This window comes from Myiozetetes cayanensis, unplaced genomic scaffold, assembly GCF_022539395.1.
Source record: "Myiozetetes cayanensis isolate MyiCay16 unplaced genomic scaffold, myiCay2020 scf5-8, whole genome shotgun sequence".
Lineage (NCBI taxonomy): Eukaryota > Metazoa > Chordata > Aves > Passeriformes > Tyrannidae > Myiozetetes > Myiozetetes cayanensis.
Genome location: NW_026087742.1, coordinates 89858555 through 89874032, shown reverse-complemented (window position 1 = coordinate 89874032; position 15478 = coordinate 89858555). Strand labels below are relative to the sequence as shown.

Sequence of the window (15478 nt, the reverse complement as noted above, 5' to 3'; positions counted from 1 at the left end):
GACCTATAAATACAGAATACATAAGAAAAGCCTTTCCAAATGCCACCACTAGTTTACAGCACCCAGGTGCAACTTCTGGAATTCAGAAGAGCATTAAGAGAAGTAATGCAAAAGCCATCTCCACTGCATCTACCACTAGCTACTGCTATATCCGGGCAACACGAATAGAAGGACCTCTAGTCTAGCCAGATGCAGAAACTTCAACAAGAAAAAATAAAGACACAGAGTTTAAGAAGTGTGATAGCACTTCATAGAGCTGTATTGGCCAGACTTCTGAGCACATCATCTCTCTCCCCAAAACCAGAACAAAGGCATTTCGACTGGGAATTTGACGTTTATATACTTGCCTAATCAAAATCAGATCTGCCCTTCTCTTCTGCCGCTCCAAAACCAACTAACCAAAAAAACACACTAAGTCTACAGCCTTATAGCAGCAACTAGACTCCAGGTGTCACCACAGTTTGCAATGTATGACAAGGGGAGAATTTAACAGCAGGCAGCACAAAGATCAAAACCAGAACAAAAAACAAAGAAGCAACTTAAAAATACACTACTGAAGCAGGTGATATCAAGTCAAGGATCTTCTCTTCAGTGCTTCATGTGCTTCCATTGTCAAATGTAATACAGTTTTCCCAGGAGTATGCTTTCTTCTATAGGTTTCAGAATGTTCAGCACAGAAGGATTTTAGAAGTCCATTTATAAAGAAATAAAGCAGGATATTACGGGTCAGTGTAATACTTACCTTGTAACACCCAAAAGCTTTTTCTATGTTATCCTCAGCTTCATAAATTTGTCCAAGAAATCTGTGTGCTTTGGGATCTCTCTCTTGCACATTGAGGTATGTAGATATGTACCTATGAAGGGGGGAAAAAAGTCAGTTGCTTAACCAGTATTTTTCAATAACACTCCCCCTCCCACCCTGAGCTATAATGGCAACTTTAACTGCCATACAGGAAGTACAGATGTATTTTGTTCTAGATACTTTGGCCAGACCATACAGGAAGTATAAACATGTTTTGTTCTAGACTTTTAAGTTAGTAGCAACACAGCTTATAAATGTACTAATGCTACTCGCCAGCATTTCTGTTTATTAAACAAAACAAAACAACAAAAGCAGGAGTTTGCAGAAATGGTAAGAACTACTCAATACAAGGAAGAGGGGAAAAAAGCGCCACTTCACCCTGGTTTTTCAGTACCACAAAACTAACCTTTTTTTAAATTATCGTTTTACAAATATTTAAATAGCATTCAATATCCACATTCACTGCTACCTTAAAGCAGTATGACATTGATCTTGGTTTCTCTGGTCTACTTCATATTAATGTAGCTTTTCTTTTACATTTTAAAGAACAAAAAACCAAACATACATCAACACATGTTACCTTTTAGCAAGTTCATATTCTTTTATTTCAAAATACAGCTTAGCAAAGAGGAATCCTTTCATCGATTTCTGAAGGAGAAAAACCATGACAAACATACTTTAGACATACAGTACTTCAAAAATAATTCCATAGCGTGACCTTTCTTTTCAGCAACTCCTAATACTCGGATGACTGAATTTGACAACTAGTTATCAGCTCAAATCCACTTGTCATATTTAAGGGTTTGTTTTTGAAAGATGTAGGTTTAAGAATAAAAAGAGTAAAAGGTTTTGCTATAATCAGCAAAGGCTACTAGCCAAAATAGAGATTACAACTCAAGAAAGCAACAAGCCTTTATACGTGCGGTATTTCATACACTACTCACTAAAGAGAGTGGAAGAATAGAGTCAGCTACATTTTATTTATTTCATTGCAATGTAGCAAGGAAAAAAAAGTATCCTACCAACCAAGGGATATCTGTCTTTAGCTCTGCTGTAGTATACTGTTGTCAGACACTGCTGTTTAAATATACTTAAGGAAAGAGTAGTTTCTAAGTCATTCTCAGTTTGGGCAAGAAATGTATTTATGCAGTAGTTTATTTCTGACTAAAATAATTTGAACATATACATTCTACAGGCAAAAGGTGAAACACCTCCAAAGGTATTTTTGGGAGGCAGAAAAAGGAAATAATAAGGGCAAAAGAAAAAGAAACACAGAGAGCTGGCACAGGGCAAGATGTCAGAAGCACAAATAGGAGGAAAGGAATGAAAGGAATAGGCTAAAGAATTGATAAAGTTACAAGCAAAAACCTCAAGGTAGAAGTAAACCAGACAAATGTAAAGCTTCAAGTCCTAAGATCAGTTCAAAAGCAGATTTTGCTTTTAAACCAAAAAATACTGGAACTAGTTACATCTATGATTCCAAACAAGTGTGTACATTTTGAACACATTTGAATTACTAGTCTCCCTCCCTCTCTCACCAGCACTATTCATGCAAAATTTTAAAAAGTGGTTAAAAATAGAAGCAGGCCTCATAGGATACTTCAAGTTTTCAGTCTGTATTTTTGAAGTCTGTTATAAAAAGACAACACTGAAATTTCTCAAAGTGGAGTCACATCTGGCATCTCCTTTTAAACATGGATGAAAAGAAACCTCAAAATAAATGCTCTGCAGTCTTATAAGCACCCCCCTCCTAAAATCAACACAACAAGAACACCAGTAACATTTTCCACCACTGACTGTGCTTCTACAATTTGCTGTAAGCATTACTTATTTAAAAAAAAAAAAAAAAAGACAACAAAGTAAATATGCACCAGTAGGTCTTAAGCACAAGAGGAGGCAAGGATTTATTTTGTCGTTGAGTTCATTAGGAATATCAAAAAAAATTAAAGAGCACCCATGATTCTGACAGTGATGTCCTTGACATGGCCTGGTCTAAACAGCTCTTAAGTCAATTACACGATTCACAGAACAACTTTGTTACTGTTGGAAAAGAGGTACAAATCATGAGGACGTGGCCCTGCTAAAGGCCCCTCTGCATAGTGGTGAACATGGATGCATTCACACCGTGCAACAGTGCTGAACATTCTAACTCCACAATAAAATCAGTTCAGAGCAGCAGAACAGGGTAACTCCCATGAACTGCATCAGACCTGTATGCCACTTCTCAGATATAATGAAAAATGGTAAAAAGTCATGCCGAATTCCTCATCCTTCTGTGTAGTTACTAAAATACAATAGGAAGATTATTTTTTCCCAGTTCTCCCCCTTTTAATAGTTCTATACAGACAAGAATATTAATAACGTGGTACATAAAAAGAAACTGAAAGTGTCTCACATGTTTCCTTGTTTCAATTCTTTCCTCGAGAAAGAGAAACTCGGGAAACACAGGAACTAAACTCACAGACCTGAAGAACTCAGTACTCAGAGAGCTGGTAGACTCTAAAAAACCAGGTGCACAGCTCTGGTAAACCCCTGCTCCCAGTTAGGAAAGCACCTCCAGTAAGCGAAACCCCACGGCCCTTCCCCTCAGCTCTCTCGACTTACAGAGACCCTGAGTAAATACGGACTCACAAATACTTCCAGAGACACCGCAACTCGCAGAATCTCAGAATACTTAGGATTGGAAGGGACCTCTGGAGATCACCAAGTCCAACCCCGCTGCCAAAGCAAGGTCACCTAGAGCAGGTGACACGGGAATGCGTCCAGGTGGGGTCTGAGTGTCTCCAGAGAAACATCCCTCCAGAGAGGGACCCACAGCACCGAGGCTCCGGGTACGGCGCGGGAGCCGCCAGAGCGCAGCCGCCCCGCACGCAGGCCGGGCAGAGGCAGCGAGAGCAGCCGGCCCCCGGCCCGGCCGGGCAGCGAGGCCTCCCGGCGGCGCGGGGAGAGGGGGCCACCCATCAGGACGCGAGGCAGGGCGGCCGACACCGCCCCACGCGAGGTGAGTGTGGGAAAGGCTCCAGATGGGCCCGGCGGAGCGGCCGCAGCGGCCCCCGGGCCCGGCAGGGCGAGGCCGCGCTCACCTCTCTGGGGGACGAAGTCGCGGCCTGCACGGAGGCGACGTAGCGCTCCACCTCGGGCTTCGTGCGCCTCATCATGGCGCCGCCGCCGCGGCGAGCGCCGCGCCCGGGCTGCCTGCCGGCGGAGCGCGGTTCCCGGGCGGGCGGCGGCGGAGCGGCCGGAGCGCCGGGGAGGAAGGGAGGAAGGGAAGGGAGTGCGGGCGGGCAGGAAGCGCCGTAGGAAGCGCCGCGGCCGCCGCTCGTTACGCAAGTTCCCGCGCACCGTGCGGCGCGCGCAGCCCCGGCGGGTGGGCAGGCACCGCCCCCACCCGTATCAACGGCCGCGCATGCGCACAGGGGGAGGGGCGCGGCTGCTGAGGGGAGTGGCGGGGCGATTGCCACAGAAAATCGTCGTCAGCGCCAAACCGAACCTTAGCGTTTTCTCACCCGCAGCTATAATAAACTCTCACCTAAAACTACGTAACTCTCACCCAAATAATATATAATAATGTATTAGGTGATAATATATTTATCAGCTAAATAATATACTATACATATATAAAACTCTCACCTAAAACTATGTAACTATGCTGGGGCAGGGGACCGCACTGGAGTTCACTCCAGTTCTCACTGAAGAACGTCACTGCTCTTCAGCCGATGGCGAGGCATAGGAAATTGCCCTCATACAGACCAGGTCCAGCACTTTGACACTGGTCACTGTCTTGCCCATCCCTGTGGAAGTGGCAACCCCCATGTTGTCCCTGGTGGTCACAATATCGGGCAGGACAGCATTGATTCCAGTGCTATCCCTGCAACCGGACTGTGCTCAGCTCAGCTCACTACTTATCCATGGAAACAGAGCACAAGGCTTGCCACTGCAAGCAGCAGTGTCTCACTGCTTTAGGCTCAGCTGCTTCACCCTACAGCAACATCCACTGGGCTTTCTGGAGTGCTCCCTACTGTCAGCCTAAGCAGGGGATTCTAAAGGAATCTCTCTTGCCCACACAATTAATTGATGCAGCAGAAAGGGGCAAAGCTGCTGAGGCAACCATTCCCAAATCCCAGGCTCACAGCCTCTTTGAGAGACTTTGGAGGTGCATGCGCAAAAAACCAAGAATGGACTTTGCCTCTTCCAGGAAATTATGTGAAGCTATGCCAAATATTTATAATACTGATGAGCCAGGACAGGAAGTGAGCTTCAACACCAGACATGTAATTGTTCAGGCTGTCTAATTGCTACCTTGCTCCCTGGCTCTGCTTTGCAATTTCTTTTAATTAATCCTCTTCATGATAATCTCCAGGGGTATTATTCTAATGACACTTCACACCACAGACAGCTCCCAGGAGAGCTCCATGGATTTGGGGAATTCTCCACTCGAGATAGGACCCCTATAATAACACAAGCCATTTTCACTATGAGGGTGATAAAGCACTGAAACAAACATACTATCCACAAAGGCCTGAGAAATCTCCTTCTGTGGCAACACTCACAGGCTTGGCTTCTGTACTGATCCAACTCTGAGCAGATGGCTGGACTAGCTGATCTCTAGCGGTCCCTTCCAACCAATATTTTTCCATGCCTCATCAGGCTTTCAACCTCTGAGTACCCCAGATGCTCTCAGTGCTACATCATGGGATCTGAGATACACCTGCTCATGTTCATGAAACAGAAACCACTGCCTTGTGAACTGTAGCACAGTGTTCACCCTCAGGAACTTGGAAATGGAAAACCCACCCTGTGTCAGGGCCCAGGAATGCCAGAGTGGAGAGCAGACCCAAGGCCACTGTGCTGCAGCTGGATGTAACCCCAGGCAGTGGGGATGTGATTCAGGTCTTGCCATTTAGCCTCAAGGTTAGGGACCCTTCCCGACTCTTTGAGCAGTAAGGCTGGACACACGTAGATGAAAGGAAAAGATGTGCAGCCAGTGTAATGTGAAAAACCAATAAGTCTGTTACAACTTCAAGGGGAAGCACTGCCGAATATGGTCTGCCGAATACATGGCACAGGCCAACAGGGCTACCATGCTAATTATGTAAATGCTTTTTGGGGACATTTTAAGCTTTTGTAGTCTTCAGCACAATCAGGACTGCATTTATAAATGTTATGGCATTCAATAATTATTTAGGATAAAATAGTCAAAAAAATACCTTACCCAGCACTAAACTGGAAGTTTGGGGTGATAGTTTCATTACAGGGAAAGGAGAGAAAAAGTTAATAGGAAGGTGTATATTTTAAATTCAGACAAGATACCTTCTTTAGGAAAACCAAGTGACTGTGCCTGTTCAGAAAATACCTAGAAGAATCAAGTTGTTCTTTATGAAAGAAATTCTGGTTTCTTTTATGAACCTTAGAACTAACTATCCTTTAAAATAGGATAATAAGGAAATATTTACTTAGTCACAGGTAAAAGCACACGGAACCAAGAGAGCCTTACTTCTTTCCCACCTTCTCAAGCAGTCATTTCAGAGAGGTGATACAAGGTTTAATAACATGGCCTTTATTGATGACATTGGAAAGCAGATGTTTTAAAGTAACTTATTTTTCATAAACAGGAAAGAAAATTTTACTTCCTATTATGTAATTACATAAAATGTGTTTAAATCACTAATATAAAAAAAGTTAAAAAAAAGTTGGCGTACTTTGTAATGTAGTACCATCAGGAAGTCCTAAGTAACTGTATTTTCTATAAGAAAGGGAAAAATAAAACAAATTCGCATGGACAGAAGTCAATAGTATAAAACAATTAAATGTATGTTATACAGAATTTTGATTATTTGTAAGCTCAGTCACGTGAGGATGGCTAAAGAAGCAGATCCTAGCAGGATCAAACTTTGCAGATTTACACTCACAGGTGTAAAAATAATATTGCCAGTTAACTGAAATATGCATTTTCAGTATTTTTCTGAAAATGAATGAAGTCTAGAAGCTACGTTTTAAACTCAGATGTTCACATTTGAAATAAAATGCTTCTCACATCCTTTATAATTAAGGCAAAGTATGTTATCTTTTGAAAATACCTTCTATATAGTTTCTGCATAAAAATATGAAATAAAAAATAAAACTATATATTTTAATGGAACACCATTATGTATGGTCCAGCAGAATAAGGCACAAAAAGTAAATAGAATGCTAAAGCATATATAAAAGTTAATGTGTTATTTTAAGTGGAATATAGCAAAATTCAAGTAGTTCTGAGTATGCTCATTTCTTGCAATAGGAATACATTTTTATATAGGTATCTCATGCTAAGCCTGATGTACAAACATTCAACATGTAAGCATAATCTATTGGAAGTAGGTCATTTGTACAGTGACTGTATTTAGAAATCTGATAGTTTTTGAACCATCTGAAGCAAGGCTCCTTAATAAAACTACCTAGCCTGAAATCCAAGCATGAATTTTTCCATGAGGCAAAGTACATTGATTTCTTGCCCAAATCACAACATGAGTTGAACAAGTTTTGTCTGCATGCTTAATATGAAGGTTAATACTTTCATTAACATAAATGACAATCCATACCCCTCAAGTTGGGCACATTTGCACAGTTTGTTTTCACCGGTGCTCACAAGCAAATTTACTCTCTAAAATTCCACAGAGATTAGTGTACAGAACAGGCCTCCTGCATCAGTACAACTGCATTATTGGTCAGAAACCTTTCAGGTGAGCTGGTATTTAATTTAGTCTGGAAGCATTGTCTGCTTATCAACAAATAAGCATACATGTAAAGAGAACAGAGAACCTTAGGATATTTTTGTTTGACAGAAGGCATACATCATCATTTGTTGTCTGACTGCAGTCTCAAAGCAGCCCACAGCCTGTCCCCCGGCTCCCCCCAACAAGTAATATCTCTAAGATTTTCACAAAGGAAGGGGAGAGCAGATGAAGTCTTTACTTCCTTCCCAAAGTTTCAGCTAGTTTCTTCAGTCTTTTCTTCAGCTCTAGAGGAAACTTCTCATAACACTTTTTGCAGACAGGCTTCATATCAAACTCAACAAATTTATTCCTGAAACAACAAAGCAAAACCCAAATCTTTAGTAGATGAGGTCATGAAAAAAAGAATTTAAAAAAAAATCTATTAAATGTGCACAAGCAAAAAATTAAACCTCCAATTTATACATATATGTTACTTTTATAAGGTTATATACAGTGCAGACAGTGATTACAGTACCCTGCTGAGTAAGTTACACAGTTTTTACCCAGATGTCCATCTTTATTAACCATTTAATTTAAAAAGCCTTTCAAACCTAATTGTACAGATAAACAGACTAAACATAAGATAATGGAATAATAAGTTAATATTTCAAGTTGCAGTTGCATAAAAAATATTTTGGATTTGATTGCCATAAATTCACGCAGAAGCTTAAAAAAGCATCCTTATCACTAACCAAAGAAGAAAGGAGCAGGGATGGTGGTAAGAAGGAAAAAAAGTTTACAAACAGATCGGCTTTTTCTTTTTCTGCTTCTCTTTATCCTTTGCTTCACGTTCCCGTTTGGCAAGTCGTCGCTTAAATTCATCTGGCATTTTCTCATAACAGTGTTTGCAGACAGGTTTTAGATCAATTTCAACAAACTTATCCCTTTAGAGTTAAACACAGAAAAATAAAGGACAGAAAAGGAGAAGAGTTAGAAAGACTAACTGAAGGAAGACCTGAATAGACAACTGACAGAGACATAAAGTAGTAAGTGTAGCAAGAGGAAGAAAGATGCACGTATTTCCTCAATGCTGCTGAGATGTTCTTCATACAGTAACATCTACACTGTAGCAACATTTACACTTTGAAGAGAACCACTGACATGTTTTGAAGGCATCACACTTATTGATACACTTACTTGAGTGTTAACTTAGTGTTGCAAGTTGAACAAGAGAAACAGTTCACGCACCATGCCTTATTCAGAGCCGACACAACTAGGGAGATGTGAAAACCAAGAAATCATTAGCATTGCCAAGGAAAAAAAAGTTATTACAAAAATTTCAATCTCACATATTCATGAGGTGTGAAGAACAGTCACTGATCCTTGTATCAAGTATTAAGGACCATAACAATAACGTGGCAGGACTAGGGAGGCAGATGTAGAGCGTAGCGTAGCAGGACTGTGAAGCATTGACAGAGGCAAGACCAGCTTAACCTATTTTTGCCTCCTATTTTTTGCTTCCACCTCATCACACACCATGCTGATCTCAGGCAACTATTCTATGAGGCCGTGTTTTCAATTTAATCAGGAAACATTTCCAGCTGAAGAGAAATCCAGCAAAATATTGGATTCTTATAATTTGTAACAACAAAAAACTGTCAGATTTGTGCACAGAAATGAAAGACAAAATATAATCGAAGACATACACTGAAAATAAAGAAATTACTGTATTCTGTTCAGTACTATATTCTGTTCAGTCCAGAGACCAAAACACACAATATGGGTGTCAGATTATATGGTGAAAGCTTGCAATCATATAAAGAAGTAGTTCTCTTGCAAGTTCCAATTCTGCTCATTCTAGTAGAATTTTAATGAAAAGGAGGACTCTGGTTCCTTTAAAGCATTTGGGATTGTCATTCTGTAGTTATAGTCTAGTCCAGAAAATGTGGGGAAAGCACATCTATGGAATGTATGTCTTATCCTATAGTTACATGACTATAAACTAGTATATGTCTTGTTTTGCACGTTAGAGGCTTCCTCCTAGTTTGCTAATGGCTTTGGCTTAGGTGAGGCTAGCATTGGTATTATAGTATTTACTTTGGGCAGGGGTAAAAAGACATGTAATGTTGCATTGTTTCAGGTAGAATAATTCACTTTTGGCTTTTTATCACAGTTGGCTATCCAAAAAACCTCTCAAAACCACCCCCCCCCCCCAAAAAAAAACAAACCCCAAACCCCTCAGTCAAACAGTAATAAACAAATCACTACCAGTTCTGCCTTTACAGGACACATATTTTCAAGTATTATCATTCCTGGTTTTGTGACATTATCATTAGCCTAGATTTTCAAAAGACAGGTGCCTGTGATAGATAGGTAAATATCTCCAGGAACCGCTGGCATAATGGGAATAAGGCACTTCTAAAAAATTCCTAGGAGTGCCCACCTACGTCTTTTGGTATCTAAATATTTTTTCAAATTTGGTTCATGATCCTCCTTTGAGAAGATGTCTGTGTGGTCATTCTCACCCTTGCATGTGTTGTTTTTGAAGCTGGTGGGGCAGGAAGCCACTCCTGAGCATCTTCCAGCATTCCTGGCCTTTGCAAGTCATTAAGGGGTTTCACCATTCTCTTCAGCCACTGGGTGGTCTTCTACCATCATCAAATGCTTGCTATAAGATTTTCTAACCATTTAGTCTCTGAATAATTAGCTCTAATTTAATTACTGATCAAGAGAATGGCTGGGTTTTTTTAATGGGAACAATCAAGGACTCAACATAGGGCTGTTTTCCCTTTACTGTCACTTTTAAAGAGAACTTCCATCAGAAAAGAACATTAAGGAAACAGTTAGAAAAGTGCTTACCATCTCCTTCAATCACACGATTGCAATGGAAACAAACATCACCAAATAGCTGAAGATGAAAGAGAAGTAAGGGATTTTTAATGTAATGACTTTATCAAGGGTAACTTCTCAAACTAACAAAATAACTGTATTTCAGCTGATGGGCATAATTACTTTCCTATTTGTTCCAGTAAAATAAAGAGAATGCTGGCAGGTCTGGTTTGGTTTTCCAAGTACATTTTGCATCATCTCATTATAAAAGGTCTTGGTAATATTAAAGATACACATTTGCTTACCTTTATTTGATCCTCTCTAAATCAGATTTCGTTTTGTTTTAACATTTCTCTAATCCTGAACATTTGAAATACAGCAGTTGGTGTCACACACTGTTACTAACCAAATAACTGAACATCTGGACTCACGTGCATGACTAAAATGACATATTGCTGTTTCTGGCAAAAATTTGGAAAGGAAATGTTATTTTTAGTTTAAAAAAAAAAGGAAACTTTAGGACAAAAATTATTCATTCTTTTTCTAGGCTTAACATTTGTCCATAATATAACAAATAAGAAAATTTCATGTATTTTTCTCTAACTGCATTAGTTAACCTAGTAAAAGACATCCACTTGACCCAGGAATGGTTTTTCACAGCTCTTGTCTGGTATATGTACTTGCCCCATCACTATTACTACTAACATCATGGCATTTATAGTCTACAAGTAAGCCAGCAACAATCATCTGCCCGTCACCACCGACAAACTAAGACTCCCTCTGTAATTAGCAGGTGCCTTACAACTCCCAAATGTAACCCCTACTCTTGTGTTTATGTAAGCAAGGAGGTGAACGTTGACACAATGCAGATGGCTTCCAAATAAAAAAGGTCTGTACATCATGGTGCTGGACTCCTCAACCAGGGCAGTCTGGAGAGAGGGAACCACGATATGTAACTTCTGTATAAATGCAAGTGGTCACTAGGTGGTGTCTTCTGACAAATTTAAGTCTTCAAAGTCTTCATCAACCTAATGACTGAGGGGGAGATGCAGCTATGTGACCATACAGTCATCTTAAGAGTTAAAAGCTGTAGGGAAACCCAGGCTACTCACTAGGGCCTCATCTCCAACTGCAGTTACTGAGTGGCAAATCTTCTTTAACTTCTTGTCAAGACTCGGTGTCATTAGCTGCTCTGATCTCACAGACATCTAAAAGCCTGTAACAGCTCTGCTTAAGTAGACTAAGCTTGAAGAACATCTTGATACTGATTGTCCTATGAAATACCTGCAGTTTTTTTCCTCAATGCAAGAATGATGAATAGAGAAATCTGTATAAATTAACTGCAACAAAACATCTGCTAATTTGCATTACACCCACAGGTGCCTTCAACAAAACAGAAGAATGTCCATGTTTTACATCTCTATCTAATAAAATCAATTTGTGAGTTGACCAATTAATGCTATTTTTAAAAATATGCAACCTTACCTGATTGTAGTGGGTTTCACAATATGCCAAGCCTTTTCTCTCATAATGACGATGACCCAGGAATGGTTTTTCACATTTTGCACAAACAAAATGCTACCAAGAAAATGACACATACATTTTTTTATTTTTTTGAAGTAATGTTATTTTTTCTGGAAAGCAAACCAACCAAGTCCACTACTGAACATGACTGAAGTCTACTGAGCTAGCTGTGCCATCTTCAAAAGCAGAGTTAAACTACATTTAGACCACTAAAATAGTATTTCTTTTAATGTCTTCAAAATTTCAATCCAGAAGTTACAAAAAAAAAAAAAAATCAAGCAAAGGATTCTCATTTTTTTATCAATGAACAGAATTAGGAGTTAGTAAATAATCTGCACCATCATTACACTCTTGTGAAGGAAGCGTTTCTAGAGGAGATTTTCAAAACAACAGAAGGAATGAACTGTTTATATTTCTAAACTAAGTGGAAGATGTGGAACTCAATCTTGTACATGGCCTTGAAATAAGAACTCTCACATGAACTGTTACAAGAGATATGTACATGGCAGGTGACTATGGAAGATCTATGTGTATTATGATGCTCCATAACATTACGATTGCCACAGATTTTACCTGCACTGTTTTGCACTCTCAAATTTTCTTTTCTAAGGACCTCACCGTGCTTTCTTTGATTACTGATTTTAGTTTCGCAGTCAAAGCTCTCTGTCAGATAGGAAATTACTCCTATTCCACAGTGGTAGACTAGCCACATTAAGGTTGAAGAGGGATTCAGAGAAAGTTTTTATAAACCTTGTTGTAAACTTTGATAATCCTTTCATTGAAACTGATCAGCAAAATCACAGGTTTTTTAACAGTAAATATGTTGATGTTTACATTTGTAAAAGACATTATATATCATCTGATGTTTACCTCCACATGCCATTGTTTTCCCATAGCATTCACCACACGGCCTTCAATTGGTCTTCTACATGCCCCACAGATGGGGACACCCATTTTGTCATGGCAGGGTAAGCAGTAGAGTTCTCCCTTCAGCTCACGAGCATCAGCAGTAAGTTCCTTCCTATTCAGAAATTAATGAATTGAGAGCATGAATAAAGGCAATGAATAATGTCAACTCTTGAGAGTTTATGAAAAACAAAAAAATTAGCGTTTGTTTAGAAATTATATTTATACTACAGTAATGTGGCAGCATCAAATATAACCAAGTTCAAGAGAGTTCAAGACTGATCACAGTGAACTGAGAACAGGCTGCTAAGTGAGGTGCAATAAATCTCATAGAAACAGCTATTGCCATTCAGATTATGCAGCACAAATCTGTGTGAAAGCTGCAGACATTTGGTTGATATACTGGCACTCATCAGCAGTTTATTTCAGATTTGCAAAACTGTAACTGAAAGTAAAATGTAGTCCTCTACATCTAAGTACATTTTCCTTGAAAGAAAACTACAGACCCATATGAGCTAGGTTTATTCATTTCCAGATGTAGAATCTCATATACTCTACTTTTCAATAAATTGCATGGTTAGATGCTCAGAACAGCTAAACCTTAAAAGTGACTATAATCGCTAATAATCTCAGTGGGTAGCCACTGACATAACACTACATTGTTATTCAAATTAGCCTTTACTATGGCACTGAAAGCAGCTTCCTTTGCACCAGAAAGAAACAACTAAGAATCCATGGTATGTCCTACAATGCCCCATGGTCCATGCATCAGTGCAGGATATAGAAATGTGTAGTTTCACATGCTGCAGAAGCAGAAGCTGACAAAATGAGGTGGGAGAAAGCTCCTAAAGAAGATACGCTTTAAAAAGAGAGAACAAAGTTTGCATACCACTCAACTAAAAAGAAATAACATAGGCAAGATAGTAATTCAAGAAGGAAAAGAGGACCATTTTTCTTCTTCTCCTAGCAGAATAACAAACTATCATTTCACTGCTACAGAAACTGTATCTGTGTCCATACTTCCTATTTTGTAAGGTACCACCTTGTCCTGTAGAGTCCAATCTTTCTTTACTCCCCAAAAGTTCAGCTGTTATTCAAATGTTACTATGCCAAAAGCAGTAACACATTTGGCCACAAGACACCCAAACCCCTCCCCTCTTGCCAGCTGTACAGGACAAGTTTTCACTTTAAGATGTAAATCCATGAATCAAATAAGCCCAGCGTTTTCCCGTTTTCCTTTGCAGAACTCAAGTTACCCGCAGTTTGCACAGTTGAAATGATCAGGGTGATAAGGATCATTTTTGAATATGAGAGGCTGTTCATCAATAATGGCATGACACTTCTGGCAAATGTACTTTCCCAGGCCTCTGGCTTTTTCCCTGTTATGGCAAGGACGGCAGAGATGTCTGAAACAACATAAAAGAAGAGAGGTAAATACTGGTACCAAGTACTACAGTGCAAAAATCTATCAAAACTTCATTTCAATCAGTCCTTTTTTTGGAGGGAAAGTAATTTTTAAAACAATTTCTTTGCTAGGCAAACCAAGTTCAGTGCAGCAAAATTATCTCCTAAGTTCAGACTGATCATTTTATTTTCTGTCTCCACAGGAGTATCTCTTCATCAGCGGAGTTTAAGCTATGTTGAAACACAGAAAACAAAGTTTGCTATAGATTATCGTTGCTGAATGTTTTACTTTCAAAATCTTAGAAATTTAGATTGGAAGCTGGATGACTACACAAATCCTAATTCTGTAGATAATTCTGTATGTTATATTATACATATGAAGGCAATGGCCATAGAATTTACCTGTAAAACATTCTTCCGATCATAGCTGGTAAAAATATCCTACTCCATGAAGGGTCCCACCAAACATAAACGAATTATTAATAAAAAAGGTGCCAAACTAGATCAAAATTGGAGACCCCGTTGGAAAAAGAAAGTAAAAATGTTTATTAAAAAAAATAAAGACACTACTTCTGTATCTGAATGTTTTCTCTCTTTTTATGTGTAACAATGATTCTAAAACGTCACTGGGTAGAGAGCATGTTTCCCAAGAAACCTACTGTTGAAATAGATAAAATGTTAATATTTTAAGGTACCCATTCTTAGTTCTGTGATGCACTCTTAGACCTTTTCCCCACAGAAGTTGCTTCAGTTGCTCCATCTGAGCTGGAAAGCTTCAGGAACCAAAATCTCTCAGTCCCCCCTACTAGTTCATTTAATTTATGACCAGTTAACAAAAGGAAGAGTGGAGATCTACCTGCCAGCATTCTTGACAAATCCAATATCAGCCAACACTGCTTTGCAGATATCACAGCAGAAGCACTCTGGATGCCAGCTATTGTTCATGGCTTTAATAACACGACCAATAATGAACTCACCTGTAAGAAACACAACACCGGGATATAAAATACCATACTACACAAAGTTAAAAGCCCTACAATGACATCATCATCCTTTCCCTCACCCCAAAATCTGGTAGGATACATTGTTTGCAGTATCATAGTTCTGATTCCAAACTCTGTAATTTGGGGGGTTTTGTTGCTTTTTGCTATGGATCAGAAGAAGATATCTTTGCTGATGGAGAACCTTCTGCTCTTTACACACAAGTCTTTTACATGCACACTCCACCTTCTCCCTGCAATTATCTTTTTTCCTGTTTTTACTTATCTGTTCTCAAGCTGTTAAGAAATTTACGGAGTACTTGATATAATATGGCTTTCTT

The 15478-nt window shown here is 39.4% G+C and overlaps 2 protein-coding genes across 13 annotated transcripts in view; both read right to left on the bottom strand.

Moving 5' to 3' along the window:
• RGPD4 (RANBP2 like and GRIP domain containing 4) overlaps positions 1-4093 on the bottom strand; it is a 34124-nt gene extending 30031 nt beyond the window's left edge. For both annotated transcript variants that reach the window (XM_050331227.1, XM_050331228.1), the window contains exons 1-3: positions 3886-4093; positions 1383-1450; positions 743-854 (exon numbers count right to left, since the gene is read on the bottom strand). In XM_050331227.1, coding sequence (XP_050187184.1) covers positions 743-854; positions 1383-1450; positions 3886-3960 — 255 coding nt within the window. In that variant the 5' untranslated portion in view covers positions 3961-4093. The remainder of the gene's footprint in view (positions 1-742; positions 855-1382; positions 1451-3885) is intronic.
• A 2243-nt stretch (positions 4094-6336) lies between these two features.
• LIMS1 (LIM zinc finger domain containing 1) overlaps positions 6337-15478 on the bottom strand; it is a 70567-nt gene continuing 61425 nt past the window's right edge. For 8 of the 11 annotated variants that reach the window (XM_050331286.1, XM_050331282.1, XM_050331285.1 and 5 more), the window contains exons 4-10: positions 15014-15134; positions 14010-14159; positions 12718-12868; positions 11809-11901; positions 10354-10402; positions 8692-8767; positions 8246-8438 (exon numbers count right to left, since the gene is read on the bottom strand). In XM_050331286.1, coding sequence (XP_050187243.1) covers positions 8291-8438; positions 8692-8767; positions 10354-10402; positions 11809-11901; positions 12718-12868; positions 14010-14159; positions 15014-15134 — 788 coding nt within the window. In that variant the 3' untranslated portion in view covers positions 8246-8290. Of the gene's footprint in view, positions 7865-8245; positions 8439-8691; positions 8768-10353; positions 10403-11808; positions 11902-12717; positions 12869-14009; positions 14160-15013; positions 15135-15478 lie in introns of those variants that run through there. The other 3 variants (XM_050331281.1, XM_050331290.1, XM_050331280.1) reach the window with 2 other exon arrangements.